Source organism: Artemia sp. Qi Xiang Cuo, chromosome 3 (assembly GCF_049724085.1).
Source record: "Artemia sp. Qi Xiang Cuo chromosome 3, ASM4972408v1, whole genome shotgun sequence".
NCBI classification, from domain to species: domain Eukaryota; kingdom Metazoa; phylum Arthropoda; class Branchiopoda; order Anostraca; family Artemiidae; genus Artemia; species Artemia sp. Qi Xiang Cuo.
Window position 1 is genome coordinate 5,128,474 of NC_142796.1, and position 24,666 is coordinate 5,153,139.

The following is a 24,666-nucleotide window of genomic DNA, read 5'->3' on the forward strand; positions in this document are numbered from 1 at the left end:
AAGGTAGATCGTAGAGAGATTGTCTAAAACACAATACTTTTATTCAATTTACACATAATAATTATAGATATAAATATTCTACTTGGACTGGCTGACCCAAGTAGACCACAAGTCTCAGAAACTACAATAATATATAACAAGATACTTAGGCACTTACAATGATAAGACAAAATCCCAAGGCATTTCTAAGGAGAAAATAAACGGGCAGTGGTTTACCCGGCAAGTCAAAAAGTCTCCTTTCAGTTCCTATAATTGGGGTACATGTATAAAATACTAACCACGTCTTTTCGGTACACTGACGCATTTATCCGGGAAATTGGTAATTGAGCAAGTTTCCTTCAAGCTCACACATTCCACGATTTGAGTCTTTATCTTAAAACGTGGTATTTAAAAACTTTTGTTTTGCCTCTTAATATATTTTTAATCAATTAATAATTAACTAAATTAGAAAGCTTTACCACAATACTCCCCATTTAAAGAAGAATTATCTCAATTCTCAATATATTACTTTTAAAACAACTTAATTTTGTTTTCAGCTATTATGCTGCCATCTTTGGGTCATTATGTGCATCTACCCTCAATGGGTTTCCTTAGGGTTATGTTTCAATATAGGCCATGTTTTTTTTGTTTTTTTTTGTCGAAGGATTTCAATTTGAAATTCATCCTTGTTTCTCTTTTTCTCTGTCTCTAGGACTGACAATTATTCTTTTACCCTCTTCATATGCATCTTCTGTTTTAACTTGACCCCAAGCGGCTTAAACATAATATTAGTGGTTTTGCTTAAATTAGATTTCAAGTTATATTTGACAAGTTTATGAATTATTTGAGTTTAAATTTAATTCCCCTTAATAATTTAATTTATCTGTGTGATGTGGTTGTTCTACCGTTTATTTTTCGTTTTAGAATTACCTTGGATAAATTACATATAACATTATTGATTTTTTAATTTTCACAGATTTTTCCAGCACAAAGTATTTTCACATAGTTCAATAACATATGCCATTTGGGCTATGTAGCACAATACCTATGCCTAATGTAAGTTCTGATTTTAGCTCACTTTTGATGAACTTGTAGTAAAGTCTGTATTTCTGCTATAGTTTCCAAATATCAGTTGATCAAGTATGGTTTGGTTTCTGATGGTATGAGATGATAGTATCAGGATATATTTGAAGTGGCTTCAAAATTTGTTACTTTCCAAAAATGTGTCAAAATATGATTGAAAGAACAATGGATCCGAAAAGATGCTACGAAAAATTTAATTTCCAAAAAAAATAGCTAAGGCTGTATCTAAAATAAATATTCACATTAGAATACATATAAAAGTATATAGTTTTACATATATAGTAGAAAAAACACTCAATTTCGTAAAGTTTAATTACTTTTATTTACTTTTCTCTCTTTTAATTACTCCAAAAATACTATCCCGCTTCAGTCGAAACATTATGTTTCTTGCTGGATTATTCTTTCAAACTTAATACTAAACGGATTATTTCACAATAAAAATTATTAATACGTTGACTCGATGTTAAACTTTTATAAATTGCATTAAATCACTAGTTAAAACTTAAAGAAAATAAAAATATAGTATATATATACAAGCATTGTGTAATAACTTACACAAGTATTTAAGTCGCAAAACTAGATATGTTATTATACTATTGGTTAAAACTTAAAGCATTTTTAAAAACAAAACACAGTATAGACTAGTATTGGAATTAATTCCAATTATTATTTTGTTAATTGCTTATGAAGTATTAATGTAGGATACTTCTTGAATGATATAAACATAAAAAAACACAAATACTCAACATTTAATTCACTATATTCACATGGATAGTTTAGTATATATATATATATATATGTATATATATATATATTAACAAAAGTTATGTTGATACATAACTTAATTGTTAAAAACAAATAATAATTATGTACTTTAATAATTTATTTAATCACTGCAATATTTGTTCTTTTTACAAGTTTTAATTAAGTCCGTCAAGACTTTTATGTGATAAGTCCTAACTGTAATTAAAATATTTACAAAACAAAAGCAACTCCAACAAATAGAATTATGCACTATAACTAATAACTGTATTAGCCTCTAAATAAGGGCTTGGCAATATATCATATAAAATAACTTGTCTATTTACATTTCTATAATAATTTTTTTTTAAATATAATTCTCTGTTTCTAAAAGGTTTCCGAAATATATTTATACCAGTATATATTTTCTCAATTACATTTGTTACAACCATATAACTTTTCCCATATACGACTATATACATTTTGTTTTAAAAATTTAGTTCTATTTTGAACCAACTTGTGTCATTAACTGTCATTAGCTTATAAGCCTGTTTGTTTATTCAGACTTTTAAGCTTTCTAATTCTTTTCGAATTTTTTTTTGGTACTTGAGACAGTCTTATAACGTTTTTGTCTGTAATCTCTCTTAATTTCAGCTTTAATGTCCTTTTTAGATAAAGCTCCATTTACAGCTTAGATCTTATAAGCTAAAAATTTTTGCTGTTCACCTTATACCTGTTATGTCATTATCAAATTACTTTGCCTGTACTCTGAGGGTTTGCTTACCAGGACTGCCTTCTGGTAGCTCCTTATAACGTTTCCATATCCTATTGTCATGGCTACAGCTAAAAAGACTATTATGAACCTGCACACACAATAATTAATTATTTAATAATTTGTGGGCACAATTTTATCTTGGGCTATTCTTTTTCCAGAAAAAGTGGCCCTTCTGCAAAAAATACCTGGCCTTCATGGCACACAGTAATTCAGTTTTTGACATACAAGTGACAATGACTATTTTCACTTTAACTTCCCCAATTTTAGTGGTCTTGTCTTAGGTTTCAACTTCAAATTAAGTCCTTATGGATATTATGTGAATTTTTTTTAAATTTTTCATGCCATGTTGGTCATTTTTCTGAAAGCGACTTCCACATAAGAGAGCCAAATTTCTTTTCTTGACTACTTTGAGCATTTCTCCAATATTTCTATTAATCTCGGCCCGCGTTAACCAATGTAACAGTGCTCCGTAGTATTAATGCTACTTATTTGTACTTATTTAGTACAATTTTCATACTAGTTCGTTCGGCAAGTTCAATAAGTGCGTCTAACAGAGTTTAACTGACTTCATTCAGTTTATTTTCCTTTTAGTTTCGTCTGGCTATATTTTCAACTTGAACCCTTCTCTTTTTTTTGATTCGTTTTTTTCAATGGAGCCTGAGGGTTTTTTCAAGTCTTTTCCCGCTTTTTCAGTAAAATATGTCTTTCCTAAGCCTATATTTATATGTTTCACGTATTTTTCAAAAACCTTCAACAAGTTTTTATGCTGATTGCCCTTCTATGGTCAAATTCATTATCTCCCTGTTTTTAAGAGGTGGGGGGTTGGCGGGTTGTCTAATTTTTGCAACCTGTAATTATTGAAATTATTCAAATCTTTTCTTCGAAAGTTTTTGTGTTAAAAAATTACTGTAGTTTTTCAGCTAATTTTTTTAGAACACTTTTCATTAAGTTTTGCCCCGCATTTGCTAGTTCTCATTTCTTCCTTATAATGCAATTTTTACGATATACTGGTTGCCAATTTTATCCCCGCTTTAATTACTATTTTATTTGCCAAAGAAAGAGAGACAATACTTCCGTTGCAAGGCTAAATAACTTTGAATTCGGTGCTCCTTATCTGTGGTTTATTGATAAGCTTGAATCTGGGAGAATTACAAGAATGAATTTCTGATCAGTGCTCATTACTGCGAGTTTTCTTTTGTTGTGTAAAGCTATATTTTATTTTCAAAGAAAAAGTGGATACTGTTTAGTTTGTGTTAGGGTTCAACGGATTAGGATTGGGGTGTTTGGGTTGGCACAGGTGAAAACCAATTGTTTAAACTAGGATTCTCCTGTGCCAGTTCGTTTTCTCAGATACAAAACATCACTAGAGTTAAAATTATTATCTTGAACTACTGTGGTTTGCTTGTGACGATGAGGTTTAATTTTTGGTTTATTTTTAATGGATTTTGTCCTTGGCTTTTACCTCCTGGTAAGTTTTAATGTTGTAATTTATTTTTTATTGCTTTTCTTTTACTTTACCTAGCACTCATTTTGCTTTCTAAGCTTATTCTAAGTTTTGCTTAAACCTTTATAGCGCTTCTTTAAAATTTTTTTTTTTCTTTTTACCATTTGTAACTAATAAAAAAATATTATATTAGACTATAACTAATTATAACAAGATTACAGCTAGCTTATACATGTAGTGCACTTAATGTAAACTCTTGCTGTTTTTCTTATTAATATTATTTTTAAATTTCTTCAAATAATTTTTTCAAATTCGACCGAAAGTGTCACCTCAGAGAGTCAAAGGTCAGTAGATGCATTGCATGTACTTAACAACGAGAGACCAGCAGTGATTGAGCTCAATCCAAATTTGCTAGCTTCCAATGACCCTATTTCAGTAGACTAACCTCCTTCGTTTTTTTTAAATTATTCCCCCAAAATATATTTTTTAATGTACATATCAAAAGAATTGTCTTTTAATACTGATTCTAAATATATATTGTTTAGTAAGTTTACCTTAACCCGTATAAAGTTAGGAATTTGAACGTTAATTATTGTAATATAAACTGCAACGTCCTGTTTAATTGTTTCCGTAATATTATTTCTATTTAGTTCCTGGATACAATCTACTTGTAGGCTAATTTGAATATAAGGGACTATTGGCTTCACTCTATTTGATTTCTACTATCAGACCGTGTTTTATCTGATATACACTCTATATGATATTCGACTAAACTTTACTGATTTACAATCAGACTAGACTTCAGGATGATTCGTTATTGAGTAACCGTAAGAGCGGACCAGAGTTATCAATATTAGCTATCCCAAAAGGATGCATTGCCTTCTCTGTTTGTCCTAATGTGGCTTATATTCTATGTAAACAAGCATAACAGTTTTCATACACTGGTAGCTTTACATCTACATGGCTCAAAAGCAGCCATGGTTTAAAATTCAAATTTGAACTTTCTTCGGACGAATTTTGTGCGGCTAATTCAGAATTTGAACTTTTTCTAACACCATTATTCAGATGAAGGTCCTCTGTGTAGGTAAAGGAGACCCTTTTAAGACCTATCCCCATGCCTCCATTTTCTGTGATTAACGGTTTCTTTCACCGAATTTCTCGCCTTATACAGAGTTCCCATCAGAGCTGGGTAACAACTCTTTTTTTTGTTTCCTTCGGCGACTTTTGCTAAGCTTCCACATTTGTTTTCTTACTTATAAGGTTACTTTTCTCTTTTTTTCCATCCTTTTCCTCAAGCACTTTAATTATATATTTATCTATCTTTATCTTCCCTTTGCTTGTGATGTTGTACAGCTAACCTATTATTCAGGTTAGCTTTAACAAAGGTCTAATGCTTACTACGTCGTAAAATGCCATATTTTCGAAGAATCTCTACTCCTAACACACTCAGAAATGGCAGCATCTAACCTATAATTGGTCGTACCATAATTTATGTGGTTCCTTTGCCAAATTATTGCAGCGCTATCCTTGAACAATAAGTCTATCGCCTGTACCTGTAGTAAGGCTGAATTAGGACCTACTTGCTACTATTCTGCCTAAAATTCTTCTGTTTCTACCAACGTTTCATGGGTCCGGCTAGATTTTGTTTTTCTTTACATATTATATTTTATTTTATTCTTTCAATTCACGGTACAAATACTTTATTATTTAGTAATATACACCACTACTACATTGCATTTATTACTAACACTAAAAAAAACTACTAATTATACACTTGCTTCTACTTGCTAAAAACTAGATACTATATTTTTTTTTCTATTTTATAATTCTTGATTGAGCCTTTTCTCCATTTTTTGTATTGTACCCAACTCTTTGGGGGGAAACAACTCTATTTCTAATAGCCAAAGTTCGACCAAAGCTTCTCGAAGTTTTGCTAATTCAAGTGCCGCTAAAAGAAAAGTAAATTTACTTTCCCCTTCTAATACGGTCATTTCGATTTTTTTTGCAACCTTATTTAGTCTCCTCGACCCAGTTTTTCCAACTGCTACCAGTTATTGTGAAGTGTATTATATGGTATTTGGGGGTTGTAGTCGTAGATGCCTTTATTCTCCCTTTATAGGGGAGATAAACTCTGGCCCTAAGGTAATTAAACTTTGGTAGCTTGGCTTAGGCTATGACCGAACTAATGAGGCGTACCGACTGGGTATATTCAAGGGGCTAAAGGTAGATCGCAGAAAGTTTGTCTAAAACACAATATTTTAATTTAATTTACACATAATAATTACATATATTAATATGCTACTGGGACTGGCTGCCCCAAGTAGACCACAAGTCTCAAAAGCTACAATAATATATAATAAAATACTTAGGCACTTACAATGATAAGACAAAATCCCAAGGCATTTCTAAGGAGAAAATAAACGGGCAGTGGTTTACCCGGCAAGTCAAAAGGTCTCCTTTCAGTTTCAAAAATTGGGGTATATGCATGAAAAACTAACCACGTCTTTCCGGTACATTGACGCATTTAGCCAGGAAATTGGTTATTGAGCAAGTTCCCTCCAAGCCCAAAAATTCCACGATTTTTATCTTTATTTTAAAAAGTGGTATTTTGAAACTTTGTTTTTGCGTCTTAATATATTTTTACTCAATTAATAATTAACTAAATTAGAAAGCTTTACCACAGTACGATCTTTAGACTATTTTGAACAAGATGGTTGTTTTAAAATTTGGATAAAATGCAGTTGAGGTAAAGAGAAGTTGGGAAGGGGGATAGTTGCCCTTCGACCGCGTTTGTCTCTTAAAAAGGGAAATAGAACTTTCAATTCCAATCTTTCAATACCCTAAATTTGGCTGTCGTTTTCAAGAAAAGTAATTAAATAGTGGGTAATTTGATGACATTGTGAATTAAATTTTAATCAGAATAAACTCGTCTTCCGTACATCTTCGAAATCACTTGGAGCAAAGATTCATATTTTGTCTTTGCTGCTCTGTTATACAAACAGAAAAACCACTATTTATCCATTCAACCTAAATAAGTAGTAATCCAAATAAATTTTCAGAATTTTGGAATAGAAATGAGTGCTAACTAAGTAAGTAATTGGATTAACGACACTGCTTGACTGATAAGGTCCCTGTGTTGGCCCTGCAGTGGGTTGCTACGACAAGGTTTCATTTTTGGGTCCCGTATTACCAAGCTAAGGTCAACCCCACTGCAACACTATAGGATAAGTAAGGATTAATTCCACCTTATCAACTATTGAAATATTGCAAAAATGTAGGACACCAGCGTGAATTGGCAAAACAGATTTTTTTTTTTCATCTTCACACTTTAGGTTCATTAGAACTTTTCATATTTTTATTTGATGTACAAGCGCAGTAATTTTAAGTTCACAGCATTATCAAAATGCTTATTCAGTGAAACAAAAAATAACAACTAAAAGCACGAGATTAGTGCCCATTTGCTGTCTAGTCTATCTAGTCTGGTCTGTCTAGTTTGTTTAGTCCAGTCTGTTCAGGTAGTCTGTCTAGTCAAGTCTGTCTAATCTAGTCTGTCTTGTCAGATCTCTCTAGCGTAGTATGTCTAGTATAGTCTGTCTAATCTAGTTTGCCTAGTCTGTACAGTCTATTTTGTCTAGTCTAATCTGTCTATTCTAGTCTGTCTAGTCATGTCATTCTTGTCGAGTCTGTCGAGTCAAGGTTGTATAGTCTGACTAGTCTTGTCCGTCTAGTCTGTTTAGTCTTGGCTGTCTAGTCTATCTAGTCTCGTCTGTCGAGTCTAGTCTGTCTGGTCTAGTCAGTCTTGTCTAGTCTGTTTGGTCTAGTCTGTCTTTTCTTGTCTATCTAGTCTAGTCTGTCAAATCTGTCAAGTATGTTTAGTCTAGTCTAGTCAGTCTATTCTAACCAATCTAGTCTGTCTAGTCAAGTCTGTCTATCTAGTCTGTGTAGTCTCTCTTGTCTATGTAGTTTAGTCTTTTTAGTGGAGTCTTTCTAGTCTCGTCTGTTTAGTTGAGTCTGTCTGATCTAGTCTGTCTGGTATCATCTAGTCTACTATGTCTATTCTAGTTATCATAGTCATTTTAGTCTAGTCTGTCTAGCCTAGTCCTTTTAGTCTAGTTTCTCTTGTCTATGTAGTCTAGCCTGTGTAGTGTGTAAGACCTAGTCTGTCTAGTCTTTCTAGTCAAGTCTGTCCAGTCTATTTAATCTCGTCTGTCTAGTTGAGTCTAGTATAGTCTCTCTAGTCTGTCTGGTCTAGTCTAGTTTAATACGTCTAGTCGAGTCTGTCTAGTCTGTTTAGTCCTGTCTAGTTTGTATATTCTAACCAGTCTAGTCTAGTCTTTCTAGTCATGTCTGTCCAGTCTAGTCTGTCTAGTCAAGTCTGTTTAATCTAGTCTAGTCTGTTTTATCTAGTTTGTCTAGTCTAGTCTGTACAGTTTATCTTGTCTAGTGTAGTTTGTCTAGTCCGTCTGGTCTGTTTAGTCTAGTCATTCTAGTCTAGCCTGTTTAGTCCAGTCTCTTTAGTCTAGTCTGCCTAGTTTGTCTGGTCTGTTTAGTATAATCTGTCTAGTCTAGACAGTCTATTCTGCCTAGTCTGGCTAGTATAGTCTGTCTAGTCTATCTTGTCTGTTTATTCATGTCTGTCTATTCTAGTCAAGTCTAGTCTGTCTAATCTAGTCTCTCCAGTTTATTCTGTCTAGTCTATTCGGTCTAGTATTTCTAGTATGTCTGGTCAATCTAGTATGTCTATTCTGTCAAGTCCGTCTAATCATGTCTGTCTAGTCTATCTATCTATTCACTTCTGTCTAGTTTAGTCTATTTAATTTAGTTGGTCTAGTCTAGTTTGTACAGTCTATTTTATCTAGTCTAGTGTTTCTTATATGTTTATTCTAGTCCTTCTCGTCTAGTCTGTCCTGTCCGTCTAGTCTCTCTGGTCTGTCTAGTCTTTGTAATCTAGTGTGTCTAAACTAGTCTGTCTAGTCTTTTTAGTCGAGTCTGTCTAGTCTAGTCTGTCTGGTCAGTCTAGTTTAGTCTGTCTTTTCTTGTCTATCTAGTCTAGTCTGTCAAATCGGTCTAGTATGTTTAGTCTAGTCTAGTCTGTCTATTCTAACCAGTCTAGTTTGTCTAGTCACGTCTGTCTAGTCTCGTCTGTTTAGTTGAGTCTGTCTAGTCTACTATGTCTAGTCTAGTTAGTACAGTCATTTTAGTCTAGACTGTCTAGCCTAGTCCTTTTAGTCTAGTTTCTCTTGTCTATGTAGTCTAGTCTGTGTAGTGTGTAAGACCTAGTCTGTCTAGTATTGGTGTTTAAGTACAAGTGTCGCCACTTATTGATGCAAAAACGGCTCAAAAAGGTTGCTATGCCACTTACTCGAAGGGGAGAACGCCTTGTCGGTCTCCTCAACTTCCTCTCTTATTTCGGTCCATCTATTTGCCATTTCCGTCATTTCTTCGCTTGTTTTTGGGTTCTTTTCTTTCAAATATATTTTCAATTCTCTGTGGGTATTTTCTAAAAATTGTTCCATTTCTGTTTTATCTATTATTTCCTTTATCTTTTCTTTTATTTCTTCCGGGTCTTCTAACATTCTCTAGTTTTCTAACTCTAGCCATTTTAAACACTACATATCTTTCAATTTGTACCCAAATTCTTTATACGTTTCGTTGTCTTGTTTTGTTTCACTTCTACACCTTCTTTGAAAATGCTCGGAGGAGAGTTAATACTTTTCAAAAATGGCTTGTCCTAGTCTTTCAAAATCTTTTGAATATTCTGTTGGTAATGCTTTATATACAAGTTGTGTTTTGTAGTTAAGGAGTTGTGCTGTATTCTTGTCACCCAATTTTCTCTCGGTAATCCGCTTAATTCTGCCGTTTTTTCAAAATTTTATATGTATAAATGTACATCTTCAATTTCTTTCATTGGTTGAAGGTTTACTGCCTGCTTTATCTCTATTGTAGACGATTTCTGAGGCTCTTGGGAATTTCTCCCTACAATCATTTCCATTATGTATTTTCTTTCCTCTCTGTCTGCCTCCTCCTTTTTTTCTTTGGCTACTCTATCTCTTTCTCTTTGTTCTCTATCTTCCTCCTTCTTTCGTTCTCTGGCTATCCTCTCTTTCTCTCTTTCTATTCTATCTCCCTCCTCTTTTCGTTCTCTGGCTATCCTATCAACCTCTTCCTTTCGTTCTCTATCTATTCTAATATTCTCTTCTCTCTGCTCTCTAGCTATCCTCTCTTTCTTGTCTATCTTTCTCTCTTTCTTTTCTATCTTCCTCCTCCTTTTTTTCTCTGGCTACCTCTCTTTCTCTCGTGAAATTTAATATTTGTTGTGTTGTATCTATTTGAGTACTCTTTCGCAAGCCCCTGCTGGAAATTGAACTTCGCTCAGATAAAAAATATTTCTCTTTGCGATTTTGTATATATGTAACCACAATAGGCTACTCTTGTAGGCTAAATTACTTGTCTCTTCGAAAACAAGGAATTCTTTTGCTATCAGTGCTGTTGATAGCTCCGTTTCTTGCTGCCACCACTTATTCGGGTGTATGTACGGGTGTCGCCACTTATTAATGCAAAAATGGCGCTAAAAGGTTGCTATGCTACTTACTCGAAGGGGAGAGCCCCTTGTCGGCCCAAATGTTAGTGGGATTCCCGCTCTTACCCCAACGGTTCCGTAAATAACGGATTTACTGATAGGACCTTTTCTGGATCCCACCATTTTTCGTGGCGTTTAACCGCTGGCAGTAATACCGGTAGGCCACAACGCCACTGGCGTGGTAATATACGGGTGTCACCACTTATTGGAGGGGAAAGCCCCGACCCCAAATTATAATGTGATTCCCGCGTCTACCACACCCGTTTTGCAAATATCGGGTTTGGTACTACTCGATTTACAGTATACCCTGTCCCAGGGTATGATAACGCGATCGAGTGGTCAAATGGCCAATTTCTAAAGGCAAATGTACCCGCCTTGGGTTACGGCTAGAAAATCTCTTAACTCTCTCCTTGGAGGTAACAAACCTCCCTGTCTATATATTAATGACGGTACCTCCTAGCTCTAATCCTACCCTGCCTGGGTTATAGAAACTAGTACACAGTTTGTAGAAAATACCTTACTTGTATTCTTCCAAAAGGGTCACAATAATCCCACATAAATGTATCTCCCCGAACGGGGTCTAACGCAGACTAAAACAAAAAAATATTTTTTACACAACTGTTCATATGGGTGGACCTTCGCTTGGCCCAGCCAATCAGCTACATCCCCATTCAAACCCAATTCTACCTCTTAGATTTATCTTTCAATGACTCCCAAACCAGGAAGTACCAAAAATAGAACTTGGTTCCAAGCTTACTTATTGTGACGCCTCTAACTTAGCAACGAGAATTTAACCTGTCTTTTGAAATTATACTATAAGCAAATGTAATTAAGAAAACGAAAACAGGTCATTTATCTGAAAGGAAAATAAACAAGGGTGGAACCCCAACATCTAGTCTTTCTAGTCAAGTCTGTTTAATCTCGCCTGTCTAGTCGAGTCTAGTATAGTCTCTCTAGTCTGTTTAGTCCTGTCTAGCTTGTATATTCTAACCAGTCTAGTCTAGTCTTTCTAGTCATGTCTGTCTAGTCACGTCTGTTTAATCTAGTCTATTCTATCTGGTCTGTCTAGTGTAGTCCGTCTAGTCTGTTTTATCTAGTTTGTCTAGTCTGTACAGTCTATCTTGTCTAGTGTAGTTTGTCTAGTCTAGTCCGTCTGGTCTGTTTAGTCTAGTCATTCTAGTCTAGTCTGTTTAGTCCAGTCTCTTTAGTCTAGTCTGCCTAGTTTGTCTGGTCTGTTTAGTATAACCTGTCTAGTCTACACAGTCTATTCCGTCTAGTCTAGACAGTCTATTCTGCCTAGTCTCGCTAGTATAGTCTGTCTAGTCTTGTTTAGTCGTGTCTGTCTATTCTAGTCAAGTCTGTCTAATCTAGTCTCTCCAGTTTATTCTGTCTAGTCTAGTATTTCTAGTATATCTGGTCAATCTAATATGTCTATTCTATCAAGTCCGTCTAATCATGTCTGTCTAGTCTATCTGTCTATTCACTTCTGTCTAGTCTAGTCTATTTAATTTAGTTGGTCTAGTCTAGTTTGTACAGTCTATTTTATTTAGTCTAGCGTTTCTTATATGTCTATTCTAGTCCTTCTAGTCTAGTCTGTCCAGTCCGTCTAGTCCCTCTAATCTGTCTAGTCTAGTGTCTAGACTAGTCTGTCTAGTCTTTCTAGTCGAGTCTAGCATACTATGCCTTGGCTAGTCTGTTTTGTCTAGTCATTCTAGTCTGGCCTGTCTGGTTTAGTCTGTATACTATGTCTAGTCTAGCCTGCCCAGTCTGGTCTACTCTGTCGAGTTTGTATAGTTTAACAAATCTAGTCTGTCCAGTCTGCCTAGTTTTCCTAGTCATGTCTGTCTAGTCCCGTCTGGCTCGTCTAGTCTCTCTAATCTAGTCTTTTATGTCTGGTCCGTCTAGTCAGCTTAATCTAGTCTATACAGTCTATTTTCTCTAGTCCAGTCCGCCTAGTTTATCTAGTCTACTCAGTCTTTTCTATCTAGTCTGTCTAGCCTAGTCTTTTTAGTCAAGTTTGTCTAGTCTAGTGTGTCTACTCTGTCTAGTCTCGTTTGTCTACTCTGGCTAGTCTCGTCTGTTTAGTCTCGTATGTCTAGTGTAATCTGTCTAGTCTATTATACTATGTCTAGTCTAATCATTCTAGTCTAGTCTGTCTGGACTAGTCTGTCTAGTTTATTCTGTCTAGTTGGTCTAGTCCAAGCTGTCTAGTCTGTCTGGTCTTTCTAGTTTGTCTAGTCTAACCCATCTAGTCTTTCTAGTTTAAAATTTTTATTTTCACATTTACAAATAAGATAAGCAACACTTTCACGCTGCTAGTATAAAGCTAGTGTTTTATTATGGACCATCACTGAAAACGGTTTAGTAGACGTCCTCATTGAAATATCCGTCTTTTCTTTCACTGTTTCATTTCACTAAATGAATAAAAACTCAAGGCTCAAAATTCCCTTTTCCCTCCACATGATTTACCCATTATTTGGCCATTTGTGTTGTTGTTAAAATGACTCTGTTCTTTCTCCTGCAGAGAGTTCTGCTATACTCAACATGGTACTTACTACAAGGCAATACCTCTTAGCTCACAACAGTCGGACTAGAATTAGCATCTCTGTCGACGCGACAAGGAATTTTGGCAATTTGATTCTCTGTTTACACAGTGGGCATCCAATTTGTCATATCGTTTTATTAATGGTAATATATAGTTATATATATATATATATATATATATATATATATATATATATATATATATATATATATATATATATATATATGTATTCTCGAAAACGGTACTATAATTTTTTCCTAAAAATTGACATACTATTCTTTTCTGGCGTGATAAAACTATCTTTATAGGTCAAGAGTTCGGGAAAATTTGTTTCACCATCCCAGCCCGCTAAATATTTAACAAACATTTTCTGCTGACTGAAATTAGGAACCTCTGAAGATTGTAAACCTTGAGAATACTTGGGAATTGTTTCAAAAAGCACAATTTGTCGGGTGACAGATCCGTTAATTACGATGTCTTAGGAAAAGACATTCCCGCTTGATAGATGTGAAGTGAGTCTTGGATTCTTAATTGCTTCGCATTAAGCTCTGCCCATTGCAGCAGAAAAATTAAGATAGTAATGTGCATTCCAGGAACTGAGCTGCGCTTGGTGATCATTTTTCGTTAAATAAATGTGCCCGTAAAAAACAATTTGTTCGTTTTCCGATGTAGAAAAACGATCTAGATAGGTCATGACTTTGGAAGAATTTGTTTAAGGCCTTAACTAATTTGGAAAAAAACATTTTTGGCGTTAATAACGTCACAATTAACCCGACATCAAATAACCTAAAAGGTTTTTACTTTCTACAGCAAATAAAATAAAATGAAATTAAAGTTTTTTTTGCAAATCAGATTAAAAGATGTCTTTCTTCTCACCGAGCGAAGCTAGGTCATTTGCAATTTTATAGATAAAGTGATAATTTTGCCGAGTGCCGCTAGATAGCATTGGTTGTTTCTCCCAAAGACGAGCTTGAAATTCATCAGTATCCAATGTTCTTTTTGTCCATTCTTTGTGTAAGAGAGGGTTTGTTGAAGGATCTTAGGCCCAATGGCCTTTCAAATCCAGACCTCACCCCTACAGCCACTTTGTCATAAGCCATTTTGTAAGATACAAGTCACACAAACTAAGCACCCCTCCTGATGATTGTTCCAAATTTCAAAAATCCTACACTCCAATGGGGGCGCTAATTCACAAAAACTTAAGGGGGGGGGGAATTTTTGTACATGGAAAAATAATATGTCAAAAAGGGAGGGGGGGCATTATTGCTTTTTAAAAAGAATACCAAATAAGGCACTGTATTAAATATAGGGCGAGCATTAGCAACCCTGCTCCTCCCCCAACTGGCGTCCCTGGTTGCACTACTTTAGATCCTATTATTGATTAACTAATGCACGTTGCGCACTCAAAAAGATACATGTATTTATAAACGATTTGATTAGTTGAAGTTTTTGGTTAAATTGATTAGTTGAGGTTTTCCATAAACGAATAAATAAAAAATACTAGGTATAAAAATTCCTCCAAGCATGAAAATCTAGAGGCAGAGCTAATTAACGGAACCAGTCATTATTAGAGACAATATTCTAAACAGGAGATATAGGAACTCTTCAATCTGCAATTCATTTATCAATGGCGTAACTTTATCATAACCCTGGGGGGGGGGGGGGCAATTTGCAGCCAATTTTCTCGAATCAAGCGAAAATGACAGTGAAAAACTGAAAATAAGCCATTTGGTGCCATGAAAGTACTATATGGAACTATAATAGTACCATAAAAAAACTTTATAGTACTATAAAGTTGAATATATATTAAAGAAAACTGATCCGTTTCTGTTGATGCTTAAATTATGCAGGCTTATCTTAGTTTTGACAAGATTTTTGAAGAAACCAAGTTCCAGTCAGGGGGGGGGGGAGCAAACCGAGGTCTGAGAGGGGTAATTGGTTGCGAGTGCTTTAGTGGCTCTAATTATGTACTTACAAAATTATACTCTCAAAAAGTTGCCCCGATTCTTTGATTAATCCATATGATCAAACAGCCATGTAGCAAATATGACAAGAAAAGCATTTAGCTTACAGGGATGAACACATTTGTTTTTATTTTACACCTGTTTTGTAATATATTTATTTCTCACCAAAATGTTACAATACAATCATTATTACAATTCAAATTAATTACCAAATTAAAACACACGCTCATAAATAGCTGCTGCAACAGGAATGATTTGTTTTCTGGTTAGATGAAAAAAAAGGTTAAGACACAAAGTTTAAAACAGTAAAACAGATGGCAGGACGACAGATGTGCTATTTAGAAGTTGTGAAGTCATTATTACATTTGATTAATTTATGGCTGTTTTACCAGAAGGGGGGGGGGGGGGTTTAGGCTAGTAAAACAAAAAAAATATAGCTAATAATGCATACGCAGTACAGAAAGTCGGCTCTGAGCTAAAGCATATAAATATTTTTAGAGTTTCCCAAGTGTTATCTTTATATTTCCGCTCAATTCACCTTTTTTAGGATAAGAGATAAACCAACCCCCTCCCCAATACAAATATTTTGGACCCCCACAATTGCTGTAATGATTTTCTACACACATGTCTGACCGACTGAAAACTTTGAAACCCTTTCCAACACTAACTACTGGGTGTAACCCTACATGTGCTAGAATTTCGTCTGTATGAGCCATTCACCGCTTCCCTTCATTAGAATATGTAAAGTGCAACTACTTCACTGACACAACCACCCAACGCCGAGGAGTCCTAATTTACTCCCCCTCTATTATTTCACAATATACCTGGCCTTTTAAAACTAGAGCAGGGCATAAACTCTTCAATCTGTATTCCAAATGGCACCTCAGCAGTACAACCCTTCAAAATCAAAACACAAAGCCAAAAATTATAATTACAGGCAAGGGCGCATCCAGAATTTTTGTTCAGAGGGCGAAGGGGAACCAAGAACTTTGTTTATATGATTTTTTTTTCAAAAATTTATTTATATGGGTTTTGTTGCTTTTTGATGAATCAGACAGATTTTTTTTTTTTGGGGGGGGGGCGGGTTCAAAATTGGTAGCCCCCTGGATACGGATTGACTCCAGGAAATTACAGCTTGAAATAATTAGGTAATCACAGATTCTTGTCAAATCCTTGCAATAGCAGGAAAAGATAGTAATTTTAGGATTAGTAATTTAGTAAAACCCAATTATTTAACTTAAAACAATTTGGGATGCACCCAGAACGACCCAATAAATTTTATTTCGTCCCTTCCCAACACTTCTAAGGGGAATATTAATTGAATAATATTGAAATGGCCGATACTGATTCAGCGATTACTGAGGTTTTACCAATAGAAGACTATGAGATCATTTGGTAGGAGGGGAGGCATTCTTCACCAAGAAGTGAAACAAATCTTGTAATTCAAGTAAAAGAAGGAAAAATTCTTTAGAAAGCGGCTAAAACATTCTTTAGTTTGTCCCAGGAAATTCAAGAGGCAAACCTAACACATATAGTTCGTGACACCTTCCTTTGGTCAACCAAAAGCTGGTAAAACCACCAAATAAGCACATGAAGAGTTTTGATTATGAAGGGTCGCTTACATTAACATTGAATTTACATAACATAAGAGAATATAACTCCGAAAAAAGTAAACATGCACTCATGTTAATGACACTCAAATGAACATTTATAGCTTTTAAGGGAAAATGTTGATAAAAGTAAGAAATCTCTTCAGGTTGGATTAATTAACTTATTAAACGATTATTTCACTTAAAATTCATTTAAGTTGTTGGACTAAAATTTGTGAGAGTAAAACTAGTTTACTAAGCAATTGAACCCTTACTAGTTAATCCTAAATCTGGCTGTGGAAGCCAAAAGATAGTGACACTTATATTCAACCTGAGAATTCTTATTCTCAACACCCTTCGTTGATTGGCTGAATCACTTTGCCTTTATTTTACTTGATTCCCAAGATACTTATATGTTTCTAAGGAAAATGTTAAGTAATTAAATAATTACGTAAGTAAAAACATAGGTAATATTCCTAATAATTTAATTTTAATTTAAAATAAAATAATTTAATTTTAAGCCAGCCAAGACAATACAGCACAGTATTTAATAGCATATACCACATGGTAAATGATACAAAAACTAATTAGTCTTTCATAGAAGGTTAATTAACCTTTTTTCAATCACACAATTAAATTTAATTATTTTCTTTTCTAAATGTTCACTCCTGTGGGATCTTGTACTAATTAATGAATCTAAGCGGCGTTATATCCTTTCTTACTCGTAGATATAGTTAGGAATTACAGATTTCGATATCCTTTTTTTGCGGCATATTTTATGGTAAAAAAAGAAGAAAAAAAGAAAGCTCATGCAATGAAACATAACCCATTTTGAATTATTTAGCGATCTTTATCATCTATTTGATGTAAAAAAAAATCACAAACAAATGGCCATTAATAAATAATAGTCAAAAAGACTGAATGACATTTCTGGGTTATTCCCTGTAAAATTGTTGTCAATATTAATTCTTTTGTTATTCCTAAAAAAAAATAATGTAATGAAATGTAATACCTTTTGATGAGTTATGTCTACCACCCACATAATTATAATTTACCTATTTTATTGGAATTACAATTAAACAGACTTAATAACTAATTAAATTTTATTAATACTAGAAAATAGCTTGTTAGAAACAAGGAAGGGTATGCAAATTTATCACAAAACACTACCCAGCGTTTCAGATATCTGAGAACTACCCAGCGTGAAAAATCCAAGTTCTGATTGGAAATTTATCTGTATTTTTCCCATTAAAAAATACTGTTAGAATACTAAAAACATAAAAAAGGAAATATATAAAAAAGATTAATAATAAACCAGTAGGCTATTCAGATTTATATATAAATTTGAGTATGCGCTAAATTAAATACCATTAAATCATTCACATTTTTGATAAGTAAAACTTATTAAATATTCCTTTGATAAATAAAAAGTATTTAAGGGCGTTCGATACGATAAAGGATCACCCTATTTTGTCCATTATTAACTTTTTAGTTTTTATGGTCGATCTATTCAGATTTGATAAGGCGGCCTTGCCATAGCTTTGATAAGAGATCCAACTAAACGCCAGAAAACAAAAAGCCGACATATATTTTCCAGAAAATCTTAGAAAAACAATTTAACTTCTTCGGTTTTGTGCCGGAGATATTCAGGTTTAATGAAACTTATATCATTAAAAAGTGTGAATTTTGTTTTTTGATTGAACGGAGCAGAATTTTCTGTTTTAAATTCCCTAAAAATATTCTAGTATACCTTTCTGGAAAACATTAAAAATCAGCTCAAAAGAAGTGCTATTGAATAACCTGACCACTTTAGAAGTTTCCTATTGTGCTAACCATCTTGATTGAAATCTTTGCCAACATAGGATGCCTATTAATTTTCTGTATGTGCATTGATTAGACAGCGCTTTGCTCAACAATTAGTAAGAGATTAGTTTTCTTCGTTTTAAACTATCCTCTCCTTAGCTTTACGAACTGTTACCGCATTTAAAATTCCTTATAAATTTTTACCAAAATTGCCAAAATTTTACCAAATTTTTACCACATTTAAAATCCCTTATCAATTTTTACCAAAATTGCTTCGGAAGCTCCATATAGTACTTGAAAAATTTGCTATTGGTCCTTTTGTCTTTGAGACTGTCAGCCGACAATGAAACCCGCAAACTGAAATTTACGGTGTCAAACGTCCTGAAGTCGTTTAACAAAAATAGTTTTCACTCTTTGAGCGTTTTGCTTGTAATAATATTCAATAACTCTTTTCCCTCAAGTTATAATGAGCTTCCACTAATGAATGCCTTAAAGGAGTTAAACTTGGTCAATTAAATGAAGGAGGGTAAATATTTTAATGATTAATTTAACATTAAATTCTTAAAGCCAGAATCTAACAAACTTTTATCAAAGAGTGAGGAAGGTAATAGTTTAGTAATCTGTCAGAAAAATAGAATAAAGCCCATTTTTAAAGTGACAAATGATGAGAAAAGAATCATTTTTTAAAAATAATTTTTTCGATTAAGCGGTGCAACATTACGACGCTTCTGTGACCTAGCCATACATATTAGAAAAGCAGATCAACAATTTTTCTTACGTATTTTCTGTAGTGTTTTTACGACAGGTTCAGAGGTAATGCTAATAAATATTACTTTCATTTGTCAAAGAAATACTCGATACCAGGGGCGAATCCAGGAAAACTGAATCATTTTTGCTAGTCTTATTAAGATATATGTTTGCGGAAACTTTCACTTCACCAATTCAATCAATCAGATTCCAATGACAATGTCAATGTACTTTTGTTAGCCTATGGTAGGAATTTAAAAAAAAAAGAAGATCACTTACACCCTTTAGATCAATCAAATATACTGTAGCACGAACGGTTCAGAAGATGCCTGTGGAAACAGCTATAAATACCCTCCTCTCACTATATGGAACGCAAGAGATAATAATTTTTTTTAGTTCTTTTTCCTATTAAAAAATGAATTTAAAGTTTTCTATGGACAGGTTTAACTAGCTGAAGGTTTTCTAATTAAAAAGCTGAAGGTTTTCTCATTATATTAAATTATTCTAAATACATTCAAAGTTGAATTAAAATCATATACAATACGATAATCCAAATAATGTGTGGGAAAAACATAAACTCTTTCTTTTTTTTATAAAGAGAAATCAAATTGTTAAAACAAGTTGAACTAAAACTTTACACCGATTCTCAAAGGACGAAATAAAATGAATTATCACACTTTCAGTGATTAGAAATATTCAGTGTAAAAGAAATTCTAACAATCAAAACAATAAAGAACTCAAAATTTGGATGGATAATATTCTAAATTAAAGAAGAAAAAACCAACACTAAAGATATCCTGGCAAAATGACGACAAAAATTCGCCCTTAAACCGTCGCTAATTTATAATAAAAATTCAAAGCTTAACGCTGCCACCAAATAATCAAAGAACACAATAAATGAAAATACTGATTTGTCAAAATATGATTGTTACAAAGTTAGAGGGATTGATCCCACTCTAAATCCTTAGATTGTGTGATATGGTCAACGCGAAAATCATCATCATCGTCATCATCAAAGTCAAAGTCATCACTGCTATCATTACTGTCTGATGACGAATCGTCAGCAACTTCTGGTACTTGAGCAACAACTGTCATGGTTGCTTTGTCATTAGAATCTAATGCCTAAAAATCAAGAAATCATAGACAAATAGAGAATGATGAAGGGATAAGCAGAAAAAAAAGAGAATAATAAATAGGGGAAATAAGAAGGAATAAATAGAGGAGAAGGAAAGCAGATAAAAGAGAAAGAAATAATTTCTGTTGCTAGAAGCTGACACTGTCATGATTGCTTTATCATTATAATCTAATGCGTAGAAAAAAAGAAGATAAAGAATGACGGAAAAATGAATAAAAATAAAGATGGAATAAAAAAAAAACGAGGTATTTGTATGATATACCCTCTACCTAATATTCTTCTAATATGTTTCTCTGACGTTCAATCCTAATGAAATATACAAAAGTGAGATAAATATATAATACTTTAGAAACAAATTGGGGCTATATATTTGCACATTAGTGGGTGTGTGTGGGGGGGATGAGGTAAAGTATAGTGGGTTTGCATGCTTAATGTGTTGAGTACAATTATTCTGCATATTATGTCATAAGAACTGTTTTCTAACTTTACACTGTCCAAATACTTTACTCCCACCCCTAATGTGCAAATATATAGCCCAAATCACTAGATAAATACATGAGAATGATATCAGATTGAATATAGATAGTAGAATAACTTCTGGGGCTAGAGCTACCACCGTCATGGCTATTTTGTCATTGGAATATAAATCCTAAGAGCAAAGGATGAAAATATTGAGAGGAACGAGATGCCAGTAAGCCGAGAAGAGAAAAGTGGTAAAACTTGACAAGGCCGTATCCAGGGGGGGGGGGGAGTGACCCGGTTGGAAACCCCCCGAAATTTTTGACCGAGTCGAAAATAAGTCTAAAATTAGTAACCCCCCCCCCCGAAAAAAAATCCTGGATCCACCCTTGAAACTTGAAGTTTGAGTCCTTTTGTTTCATTTTTGAAAAATGAAGGACGTAAGTGTGGGTATTTATCTTCGGGAGGGCGTTCTAGTTGACTCCATTATTTATCAGATTAATGACCCCTTTCCGTAAATTTCTTATGATCACATAACACACAATTATTAAATGCAAAACTGAGTCAACTATAGCTTGGCTTGACTGTGTAATTAAAATAGGCGTCTTGACTGCAAAGTACAAGTCACCTTTCCCCAGATGTTCAGAACAAGTTGTTAACAGACTGAACTTAAGCCCTACGTTCTCTTCCACCAATCACTATTTTGGTAGATTATGCAAAAAGGTGCTGGGAATTCCCGATTGGTCACAAACCCCATGTTATGGCAATTGAAGTGCGTTTTTTTTTTTGCATCACTGCATACTTTTAACCCTGTTTCGTGGCCAGGGTTGAAGATATTATAAGATTACAATTAGGATTAATTTGGGAATGTTGAACCCCGGGTTTTATTATTCTTTGGCAGGCATGATCCCAAGGAGCTACCATATCAGGGCTTAAGGGGGGGGGGCCCCTCCAGCCATAATTTCCGCTCGGTTATAACTATGTACGCACACTCCTACTCAAGCCTGACTACAGAGCGAAGTAGTCAAAGGTAGTTCTTAAGTTATACAAGGCGCGGTATTAACTATCGGGGATTATCCAAATTCCAAGGTTTTCCAGAAAATTTCAGCCTATAGATACTAGCCCACAATTATAGCCTATAGCTATTTTCATTTGGATAGTAGGCAAGCCCATTGGTAAGCTAGTATATGTGTCCAACAATGAAGCCAGCGGTTGTTTTAGCAGTTCAAAATTGGAATTAAATAATCTTCGATTTACTTATTTAGTCCAACAGCTTACCTTCCTACCGGTACTGTTGTATCTACTACGCCAAAAAATTTTTAATAAACTAAAAAATATAAACAAACACAGGATAACAAATAGAGAGAGCAAGAAGAAATCAACGCTGAAGAATAATAGTAATTTAGAAGGAGATAGAATATTATCTTCTATTAGTAAAGCTAGGGCTATCAACTTTACTTTGTCCTTACGTTTAGAAACACGAAAATAATGGAATAATGAATAAAGATAAAAATAGAAGAGAAATAGAAGGACAATTTCTGGTACTAGAGCTACCACTTTAACGGTTGCTGCGTCATTAGATTCTACAGCCTAAAAATCAAAGAGTCATACACAAGCAGAGACCAATAAAATAAAAATAGAAATTAAGATAGAAGAATAATCTTTGAGAGAAAAAAGAAATAAAAACGGGAGACTGATAAACGGAATAGATATAGAATAACTTATGTTACTAGAACTACGACTGTCATGCTTGCTTTGTGCTTAAAGTCTAACGCCTAAAAATAAAGTAATCATAAACAAACAGAGAATGATGGAGGAATACATACAATAGAATTTATTGACACAAAAGCCCAAAGGGCCAGGTCACAAGAACAAAGACACTTTCATACAAAATTAAATTGGCACAAAAGTATAGTCTAGGATAGTGATCTATCACCCTCATCCCTAATCTTCTAAACACCTTTCTTTATGTTCTACACCCATCGCCAGGAACCTTCTGAGTCTCTTTATGCCTCCCATATCTTTCCTTGCTAATAAATTTATTATCCCATCTCTCTTCCAAATCTCAACCCCAAACAATTCATTTCTTAAATCTATTAATTCACTACACTTCCCCGCAAAATGAACCAAATCTTCCTCTTCCCCACACATGGGACAGAAGTAAGGGGACATATGAATAAAGATAGAATAATGAATAGTGAGAGAAAAGGAGTATAAAAGGAGAGAAATACAGCAGATCAAAAACACATAGAAAAATAATTTCTGGGTACTAGAGATACACCTATCATGGTTAGATTCTAAAGCCTAAAAAATCAAGGCATCATAAACATGCAGACAACGATAAAAGAAAGAATAGAATCAAAGATAGAGAGTAAATAGTGAGAGGAAAAGGGATAAAAACGAGAGAATTGCAAAAGATTAAACATATATACAAGACTAGTTTCTGATACTAGTGCTGTAACTGTCAAAGTCACTTTGTCATAAGATCCTAAAACCCAAAATCAAAGGATCTAATATAAGAAGAGAAAAATAGAAGAAGGAAGAGAAATAATAATAGAAGAATGAATAGCAAGATAAGAAACGAAGAAAACGGGAGAATGATGGTAGACAAGTTTGTATCCAGGATTTTGTTCGGGAAGTTGTCACAAAAAAAAAAATTAAAAAACACATTACAAATTTGTTTATATGCATTTTTATTACATTTTTACAAGTCGGATGCTAATTTCTTGGAAGGTGGGGGGAGGGGGATTAATCCAATTAACCTTCATACGGCCTTGATGGTAGATTAAATAAGTGTAGAATAGCTTCAGCTATCAGAGCTACAACTGTCATGGTTGCTTTTTCATTAAATTATTAAGCCTAGAAATAAAGAATTGTAAGCAAACAGAGAATGATGGGTCAATAACAGGAAATAAGGAACGAACAACAAATTGTGAGGGTAAAGGGAGCCAACACGTGTGAGAATGAGAGCAAATAAGAAGATATAGAAGATTAATTTTCAGTGAATCTTCTTCATCCAAACACTTTTAGCCGTAAGTTCCTAACTGTTCAGAAACAAACAGTTTTTAGCCAATTTCTGGGCCCCCTAACACCTTCCCGTCTCCAAAAAGATATAATTCCCTTAGCATCTTAATCCCCCGAAACTGCAAGCAATGGATAATTTGAAAAACGACTGCTAGGGTGGCATCACAGTATATAAATATTAGACAGTATGGTCTTTCCCTATCTCACTCATTATAAAAACCCGGTCCGAGGTGCGAGTGCTCCGGAGAACGTAAAAACATAAGCGACATTAGATCTTTTCACGGGTAGACAAGTCAGATTTCTCTTGAACACGAAACTTGGCTTCAACGTTGGAACACTAAGTTTTGAAGAAACTAATCTTAAATTAATTTATTCCAATACATGTATAAAAATCGATAATTAGTAGTGCAATGTTATCATTAGATGTTTTTAGGAATTAAAAGTAGGTTTCGAAGTCTCAAGTTGGTTTCAAAGGCATTTTGAGAAAGTTTCTGCCAAAATACGTGTTCCAGGGTAATTGGGCCGCTATTGGCAGATCAAATGAGAGGAGCTGTTTGTACGCGCTAATGAAAGAGTATGTGAGAGGAGCTGTTTGTTCGCACTGAGAATGAAGAGCCAGAAATCATATGCGGTGAACTTACTGCTAATTATCTTTATACATTGGGTGGCATGGACCATTTTATTCTTGTACAAGTGTTTATTAGACCTCACGACTGTTCATAGAAAAATCGTCATCTGGAAATTATGATCCAATGTCAAGGAGTTCCAGGGGGTAATAAGAGGCAAAAATGGCCCAAT

At 34.1% G+C, this 24,666-nt stretch overlaps 1 protein-coding gene across 2 annotated transcripts in view; it reads right to left on the reverse strand.

Annotated features, from left to right (window-relative positions):
- Window positions 1-15,230: 15,230 nt before the first annotated feature.
- Cals (calsyntenin 1) overlaps window positions 15,231-24,666 on the reverse strand; it is a 292,310-nt gene continuing 282,874 nt past the window's right edge. For both annotated transcript variants that reach the window (XM_089108431.1, XM_089108432.1), the window contains exon 17: window positions 15,231-20,372. In XM_089108431.1, coding sequence (XP_088964557.1) covers window positions 20,187-20,372 — 186 coding nt within the window. In that variant the 3' untranslated portion in view covers window positions 15,231-20,186. The remainder of the gene's footprint in view (window positions 20,373-24,666) is intronic.